The following is a 9,487-nucleotide window of genomic DNA, read 5'->3' as shown; positions in this document are numbered from 1 at the left end:
ATGCCTCAGTACCATCCCTTTACAGGCCCAAAAGGTATGTGTACAAATTGAGAAGCATCATTTTTAAGGCAGGATCTGGAAACCATAAACATCCCCGAATGCCACGTTTCCGCCTTTGAGATGCTTTTCTGGGCCTTTACTACAACTGCCTTCAGTCGCTGCAGCTTTGTGGGGTTTTCTACTTTTAGTTTTGTCTACAGTAAGAGAGCAGCATGTTTAGTCGAGGTCAGGTGACCTAACTTGGCCATTCATGAACAGTTATGCAGCATTTGACTGAATCCCAGCAGAAAACACAGCTCTGCGCACATAAATTGTATCCTGCTACTTTCTAATGAGTAAACTCACATTTATAATGATGATCCCATCTCACTGCAAACATTGCAAAAAGTCTTAATTATTGAATGATCAGTGTAATGATTCTGTTAAACCAGTTTAAGTTGATCTTCAGGTCTACACTTAAATCAGATCCGTCTTGTTTTTATTCAATGTGGTGGTACACAGAGGCAGAGCTGCACGATTTAAACTACACTGACAGGAGAGGTTTTTTGTTCCTTTTCTTTTTTCAAAGTAGCTGCCAAGCTGAGGCTTCCACATACGCAAGTGTACAAACACAAACACGTGCCCGGTCACATTAATGACAATCCGTTTACCTGGACCTCTTCATGTTTTCATCATCTGGGTCCTGCACTGAGAGATCCAGGAGAGACACACATCAGAATGCCTCACTAACACAAATGTTGACACACACCTCAGAATAAGTAATGATATTCCTTATATTTAGCTATGCAGTTTCTTCCTTTGTCAGACTGGTTACAGTCAGGGTAGAAAAAAAGCAAAAACATGAAAACATGTCAGTGAAAACACCAGCCACCTCTCTTCAGCTGAAAAATGAAGAAACCCCTCATCCACCTTTTCTGTGTCACTCATTCTTGCTGTCACACTCAGTCCCAGAGATCAAATCACATCAACCGTTTAGTAACAGCCCCCCATCCTACACCTTATCTTGACTAACAGAGAGGCCCACCCCTCAAACCCATTACTCTCTGCTGTAACAGTCCATCACTTCTGTCTTAGGCCCTGACTTACTGAAGTCGGTGCCTGTGAGCTGAGCCAGGATGCGGAAGGAACGAGACTGGGTGGTGCCAGTGCGGGGCTGCCAGTCCTCAGTGTCCTCAATCAGCCTCTTCTTGCTGCGGTCGTTGGGAATAAAACAGGGGATGCTCTCCACCCTGAGGCCGTGCCTGCCGCGCACACACACCCAGCAGCAGGAGCAGGAGCACACAGCAGGTGTGGTTAACACAATCACATCCAGGGACTACCCACTCACACAAACGCATGGAGGAACGCTTAGTATCAGAGTCACGCAATAACAGCACTAATGGACACCCATTACTAAGATTTCTCATGGGGACACGGCAGAAGCTCATAAACGGAAGATACTCATAACTGTCATTAGAATCAGCGCAAGAAAAGCCACTTCACTTCAGTACCTGGCTTTATGTGAAGAGGGAAAAAAGCTAAAAGGAGAGGCATTTATTTTTCATAAACAACTTAATCACTCAAATGAAATGCTTTTTAAGCTGCTCATTTTAAGCACAGCTGTAGGTCAACTGCAGCATGCGTTCGTAAACAAGCGAGAGAAATATCAAAAGACACAGTCATTAATGAACTGCCATCCTCGCTCTGTAAACACAGTCACTCAGTCTAACAAAAGGGCATCAGCATTTTCTCGCTTTTACATAAACAGCCAGATTAGCCTACAAAGCCGACCGCACAGCCACCATGCAGCTGCCCCTTACTTGGACTGTTGGTAGATATCATCATAGTAAGTTGCTTCACCCCTGTGGATTAGACCAAAGAGCACGTAAACACTAGGCTCGTGAAGTTACCATAGGAACGAGAAGATGGAAGGCGATATTTGACAATATTTCTTATTTTGCACAGACTGCAATCTAATAAGAAATAGTTTAACTGTGAAGTAGGAGATAAACTGCAACTTCATTCTCCTTTTTGGGGTCTCTGACTTTAAGGCTAATTAAAAATGTGCACAATATTCGTCTCGCATTCTTCTTTTAAATTAAGTTATTCTAATACAATAGTTTTGTGAAGTCACACCCAGTAAAGACATGCAACCGAACTACTATCAGGCTGTGCACAGCTTTGTCATGAGACAAAGTGTGAATGCCAATTTATAAAAGTGTATATACACACACACTTGACTGCAAATGAAAACAAGAAAAGAAACATACTAACTTGTAATGAGCTTCCATCTGTGGAGTTAAAAGAAGAAAAGAGTGGGAAAAAGGTTAGAGTTAAGATTTCAGGGGGAGGAGAAACTGAGCACGTCTATACACGACTAAGGTTTCACACAACAGACGATCAAAAACATTGCAAAATGCAGAAACCATGCGAGAGGTGTGTAGAGATATGCTGCTATTGTCAGCAGGCTCTGTGAGAGGAGGAAGAAGGACGGCATTGTTTGACTGTCAAATCATCCATTGTCACCCTGACCCAAAAGGACTCAGCAGACTGGCACAAAACATTTGCTTTCCTGCTCCTCTCATCCCCGTACACAAACGCCTCACAGAGGTACGTACACAGCTGTAGCCTTTTGAAAGGAAAATTAAACCTAATTTCTGTGCCATTCGGCTTCATTCACGGGCAACAGGAGCACAAGAGGGATCTGCTCATCATAAATGCTACAGCAGTGACGTCTTACTGGTAACTCTGTCCAAACAACACAATGCTAAACCTGTTCTAACACGTCGGGCTTAGACAGCTTTTTGGATCCAACTATTAACTGTGGAGAATCAAAGAATAGATGACGTCCTCACCAGATTAACCTGGTGGTTTTGATTACGCTCAACTCTTTTCAAACATGACAAGAGGAATTAGTGTTGCAGAGTAACAAGAAAAGTTGATTTTACAAAGAAGAAGAAAAGCAGAGCAGGAAAAGCTTGGGAAACCAACAGAATGTATGAGGCTAAATACAGCAACAGACCACATCTCACCAGCGGCTGGAGACGGAGCGCTGCCATGACCCAAATTAAAAGGAACTGGACTGGCCTATCCTTACAGACCATTTCATGCCAAACTTCTACTTTCCGGATCATTTAAAACACATTTCTTGCAGGAATACTTGGAAAAAAAATATTAAAAACTCAGCGGGTTAAAGAAAGAAGAAAAAAAAGCAATGAACATTTCAAGGTCAAAGGCTCACTTTTACAGCAAACTACATCAAATTGTTTCTAGGAATCTGCGTCTCAGGCGGTACAGCAGATTATCCCGTAAATGCAGAGGCCGGCGTTCATTCCCCGGCTATTCCACGTACCGAAGTGTCCTTGAGCAGGACTCGGTGACAGCTCGATCAGCATTAGCGTGTGAGATTTGTGCATCAGAATCATAATGTCAAGCGCCACACTGCATCTGTCGAACATTACATATTTCATTCTGCTAACTGTAGATGCAAGAGACGAGTAATAATCACGCTCGATCAATAACCCATCTGCTGAAATGGAAAATCTGTTATAAGAAAGAAATGATTTTGCAAGAAATATTTCGCATCTTCTTTTCAGTTCCCACTATTAAAAACAACATCAATGCTTTTCTCTCCCACACATTACACCGACTTGCAATCATTTTCTAAAGACTCACCTCCACTGTCGCTTACTCATTCTAATCTATACTCGAATCCAGCCTTAAACAAAGTCTTTGTATAAATCTTAAAGATTTAAATCATGATGTTCGTTTTTTCCCCCCGTCCTAAGGTTAGAGAAGACGTAAAAAGGAAAGTGACTGAGTAAACAGATTAAGTTAAACACACAAATTGAGGATGATGGGAACAAAGATTAAACAATGCAGAAAAAGAAAAAACCCGTGACAGCATCTACAGTGTCCAAAGAACACAGAGTTTAACATGGCTGTAAAACTGTGACTGATTGTTGGCACATATAACCAATCCCAATACTTCTCTGTCATCTTGATAGATTTCACTGCAGCTGTCTTTCATCCACAGCTGGAACTGCATATTTCAGCTAAACATTTCCTGCTATACAAACACCACCAGACTTAATCAGGACACAATCTACAACAGCAACTACTACTGCTGGTGTGTTTAGCATTAGCCTAAGTTTAGACAAATTATTGGCACAGTTAATAATTGGATTTCCACAGTGAGTCAGCTTGCATTTGCCCTCCTCTCTTTTCTCTAACATGCCCTAAAAGAAAATGTAAAAAAATCTGTGACTTCACTTTGGCACCACACCGCAGCACTGATTGGACTAAATTCTTTAAATTCCTAAAGGCATTATTTTCTTTTTAAGTTTAAAACAAGAATAATGAGACGTCAGAAAAATGCCATTAAAACCACATTAGTCACGTTGCGGTTCCAACGGTAATAGCGTTTATTCATCCACCTACCCATTCTGTGGCTGGGGTGTACTGGCATGCCCCTGCGAGCGCGGGGTGTTGAGTTTAGGAGAGTAGGCCACAGGTTTAATAGCAGGTCCTGAGTTGGCACTAGCACCACCTGCTGCAAATGGCCTCGCCATCTTGTTAATGGTCGTGCTCGGGGCAAAGGAGTACTTTGGCGGAACAGAAGCTGTAGCAAGCGAGTCCTGTGAGGGTGTGGGAGAAGGAGACAATGCAGCACAGTGCACGACATGCAGTTAGACGTTTGTGACACGCACAGAGAACTCCATCTGCCGTCGCACAAGCCCAAGCTTTTCCAGCGCAGTCCCAATATTTCATTATAGCAAAAAGATTACTCTGTACTGCGACGGCGGCTCTGTCAAAAGCCTCCGGGCTTTTCTCTACACATGGAAAAAAAAAATGCTTAAGAAGTGTGAACACAGATTTTATTTGTGTTGGCAGTCGGCCAATTGCTGGCCAATGTAATCTGCTACTGCTGCTAAAGTGAAAATGCTCAAATTGTCGTCTATAACTGACGGGTCTCACTAATGAGATTTCCTCTTTGAGTATTGTGCATGGACTGCAGCAAGAAAATAAACAACTATTAAAATAGAACAGTGACTCTGCGTTTGTGTCACGTGCCGGCTGCTTTTCTAAAAACCGTTCAGTTTGATCAGCTGGCCGGGCGACTCCACAGACTTAAAGCGTCAGTATTTATCTGGTATCAGGGACTGTGCGGGAAATTCCAAATGCATCAGCGACAACTGCCCAGCAAACTGCTAATTTTGCAACCTGCTGATGCTTGGCTAATGCAGAGTGCATGGACTCTGTGAGAGCTTGACAAGGCAGGTGATTCAGATGAAATTGAAGAACACAAAGTGACACGAAAAACTGTGAGTAACAATTACGTTTGAATTTAACTGTCACAGCACAGCACACCATGCCAAACCATCCAGAGTGTCCACGCTGAGGTGAGCTCGGCGAGTCAGATAAATGCAGCCTTACCTTCTGGTCTCCACCCGCTTTGGAGGGTCTAAAGAGAAAGAGGGGGAAAAAAAAAATCAACACGTCAGAAAAAAAGTGCTTATTATTCATTATATTTCCACTAGTTTTACTTCACATTATCGTAAGAGGTAACTTGGAAAAATGTGTTTAATTTTTTACAGTTTGTGTGCTGTACTTTGTTTTAAGGTTCACAAAGAAAAAAGAAAAAAAGGATTTTCATTTTAATAAACTTATTAAGAGAGCTGAGAATACAGCGGGTCAATCAGTCCTGTTCAGGTCTTAAAGCTTCTCCCAGGATTAACATCCCTGCGGTGTCCCCCGCCCCCGACAGAGCACACGATTATTAGAATATATCTTTACGCATTAAACATGGAGGCGGCCGGCTTTACACTTCTGTTTCCTCCTGAAATAATTGAACATAAATCACCGCCACCCTTTGACCAGCGCTTACACGCTGCACAAAGCTCAAATAGGGTTAAGCCAGAATGAATCCACCCTGCAGTTACTCATTGTTTGAGGCTATAATCACCAACAAAAACAATGGGCCGCGCTTCCTGTGACACAGAAAATAATAACCGCTCATGCTGTTGCCTGCTCAGCCGCTAATAGAGCAGTGTTTAAGACAGAATGACAACAGGGCTGAGCAGATAGACAGGGCAGCGAGGGGAAGGCATACTGACATGTCTGCTCATGTCACATTTCTGGAAGACAAATCGATGTGACACAGTGCTTGAGCTCACCTTAGCTAGGCTGACAAGTTAATGAGACACATTTGAAATCTGGGACACGGGGAATTCGTGCCATGACCCTTTTGTTACCGCGTTTAATTTGGCAAGGTGGACTAAAATGAAGAAATATGGAGATGATTTCATCTGTGTTTTTGGAAGGAATCAGTTTGCTTGTGCTGAAACCGAATACGCACGGTGTATGAGATCATTTCCCACCTCATTTCATGGGTCACTTATCTTAGCTGATGCACGTTTAGCTTTCAAGCTGATCTTAGATAAAGTTAGAAATAACAAAAACCTCCCATGATACTGTAATCAACTTTGCACACTTCACCAACATTCTCCAAACAGCGGCCGGCTAAAATACGAGTCGAATGTGTCCCCGTGGATGCTGTGGGATGTTTTTCCTGTGAAGGTGAAACTCTACTGGACATATTTTTTGGAGGATTCCAGTCCCCATAAAAAGGCTCAGGATAAAGCTAAAACCTTTTCTATTAAACAAGATGATCATTGGTGTCGAACAAAATGAGACGCCAAACCAAACAATAGACCGTATCTCATCATCGCGCAGCTGTCCTCCTCTTTAGGCATAAAAAGAAACCGTGGATGGCAGCCAAGATACGAATAAATAAGACTGACAATAGCTCGTCTCTGAAAAGTGTTTCAGGAAAACAATATTTGCTTGTCTTACAATATAATAACAATCGGACGGGGTGAGATGAAGAGAGGAGACTGGGGAGTCATGGGAAGAAGAATGTGAAATGTTTACAAAAGCCGGACTCCACAAGGAGACGAGAAATGGAGGAGGAAAAACCACAGAGTGCAAGAAAAGTAAACACGCTGACCTGTTACTGTTCTGTCGAAATATTACACCATTTCCTGTGAAGCCACATTTTTAAATTAAACAGATATTTTTCAAATACAAAGCAACGTTATATTTTGACATCCATATCCACAGTGCAATACCGCTTACATTCACCGGCCACTTTATTAGGCACACCTGTTCAACCGCACCATAATGCAAATATCTAATTAGCCAATCAGACGGCGACAACTTGGTACATTTGGGCATGTAGACACGGTCAAAACGACCTGTTGGAGTTAAAACCGAGCACCAACACGGAGGAGAAAGGTGATTTAAGTGACTTTGAAAGCAGAAAGAGAAAATATCCACTGAGCAGCAGTGTAGACATCTTGAATGTGCAGCCAAAAAAAAAAAGTATTCCAGAAACTGTGTGATGGCATCATGTCAATATGGAGCAAAATCTGAGGAATGTGTCCAGCACCTTGTTGAACCATGAACTATTGTTCAAGGCATATCTGGCCCAACCCAGTACGACCAAAGTATACCAAATAAAGTGCCAGGAGAATGTAATGTACACTATAATTTAATGAATGATAAGACTGATCTGATAACACATCAACAGGATGTAGCAAGTCTTTTTATTCCTGGACATTATACCCCGTTTTAAGTGGTTGTCCAATTAAGGAAAGAGAGCTTAAAATGCTTAGAAATACAGGTTAATGTCCAGCAACACGCTGATCAACATTATAAAAAGGGAAACAAGAGCGGGAAAGCCAAGTACCCAAATCTATTATGTTGTACGAATGCAAGAAAACCTGGAATATTTGAAGCAATATGTCATAAACATATCTCCAAATCTCCCTTCTATTCATTCACGTAACGGCTCTGCCTTCTGAGCAGCCTGATAAATGACCTGTGGCTGCTCGGATTCAACTAAACGCACAAAGAAGATTTGTAAGAATTAAAGAGTTGAGTCTCTTGGTAGGAACAATAAAGTGAAGACGTTAACACAGCCATTTTCATCTTACTTATGAGGATCACAAAATCAAAATGAGTCCCATGACAGCAGCCGGCCCATCGTTGTTACTTAACAAGTCAATACTTCTCATTTTCTGAAGGTTTTAGGTCCTTGAATGATTACGTTTGATCCTTCATTGGGAGGGATTTTTTCCCCCCCCCCACCTTCCCGTCGCTCTCTTATAATTAAGCTCTTGATGAAACATTCTGGCTTCGACTCTACTGAGAGACTTTGTCAAGTATTTCTGGCAGGAAGTATGTGAGCAGGTATAAGTGCTGCCTATAGAAGGTTACGCAGTGCTAATTAAAAATTACTGAAGCAAAATAAAAAGATTTTCTTGCCGCGCATTTAACAACAAAGTGTTGCATCTGAAAAAAAGAAGTTTCTCTAATTTCATTATGGAACTGAGGCAAGTATAGTGCCCAAGGTTCCTCTGAAGATTGTGTATTTGAACAGAACAAAGGCCGGTACATCCACCCGACAGCACTCATTGCTGCGTTTCCTTCTTCATGATGTGAAGGACAGAATATTACTGTTAGAAGTAAGCCAGGACGGATTCAGACAGGCTGTACCTCTGCCAAATCCACGACATTCCCTGCTTTAATAAGTGAGAATGGCGCACCTAGCATTACTATTAAAATACATGCAGTGAATAATTCATTTGTATCAAGTTTAATTTCAGACCGACAGGCACAAAGTTAGTCTTTTAAACTGCCTGCAAGCAAAAAGGCCATCATATTTTAATAGGGTGAAGTCAAGGCTGAAGTCTCTTATGAATGAGGCTGGTAATGAGGCCGTTTATTTCAAAAAAATAAAATAAAAAAAAGCTTCGAATTGAGCACCCGAATACGGCTTCCACAACCCCAATTCTGTGAATCCAAGGGCAGCAGAAATGTCATAGCAATTCAATTGAATACACATGTGCAAAAAACAAAATGCCAGAATTCAATGTTGCTGAGAAGAAAGGAAGGAAAAAAAAAGAAAGAAAAAAAAAAAAAGGATCAAATCCTTTATAAATGTGCCTGAAGGTTTTTTTTGTTCGATGCTAATGAAATCTTCTGAATTATTCTCCAGATATCCTGTTAACTCCTCATTAATAACACCTTTCTGCCAATAAATATTTACTTTGCTTTATTTGAGCCGTGCCTGAATCTAAAAACCAATTTAAAATCCGTCACGTTGGATCAAGTTTCACTCAAAGTATGTCGTCCTATTTTGTCAAAGTAAGGATGAAATCGGGCATTTGTTTTGTGGGGATTTGTGCTTCTGTTTGAATGAGATAAGCGTATCATTTCGTTACATCGCGCGATGTCGGACGGCTAACCTGCTGAGGGTGAGGGTGAGGGAGCCTGACGCTTCTCTGATCTTGTTTTGTGCCTCCACGTGGGTCATCTCCTCTGCGTTGGCGTCACCGATCGCCACCACCCAGTCTCCAACATCGATGGCAGCCTGAGCTGCCTTTCCGCCCGGCGTCAGCTGGAGGATAAGAAACAAATTCAGACAGGAGGTTAGACAGCTATG

The 9,487-nt window shown here is 42.0% G+C and overlaps 1 protein-coding gene across 3 annotated transcripts in view; it reads right to left on the bottom strand.

Annotated features, from left to right (window-relative positions):
• pdlim7 (PDZ and LIM domain 7) overlaps positions 1-9,487 on the bottom strand; it is a 33,204-nt gene that overhangs the window by 13,191 nt on the left and 10,526 nt on the right. For all 3 annotated transcript variants that reach the window (XM_005719670.1, XM_005719671.1, XM_005719672.1), the window contains exons 3-5: positions 9,291-9,442; positions 5,416-5,443; positions 4,420-4,616 (exon numbers count right to left, since the gene is read on the bottom strand). In XM_005719670.1, the coding sequence (XP_005719727.1) occupies positions 4,420-4,616; positions 5,416-5,443; positions 9,291-9,442 (377 nt within the window). The remainder of the gene's footprint in view (positions 1-4,419; positions 4,617-5,415; positions 5,444-9,290; positions 9,443-9,487) is intronic.

The sequence above is a fragment of the Pundamilia nyererei genome, unplaced genomic scaffold (genome assembly GCF_000239375.1).
Source record: "Pundamilia nyererei isolate P.nyererei 1_Seehausen unplaced genomic scaffold, PunNye1.0 scaffold00001, whole genome shotgun sequence".
NCBI classification, from domain to species: Eukaryota; Metazoa; Chordata; class Actinopteri; order Cichliformes; family Cichlidae; genus Pundamilia; species Pundamilia nyererei.
This window is presented reverse-complemented; position numbering and strand designations above follow the sequence as displayed.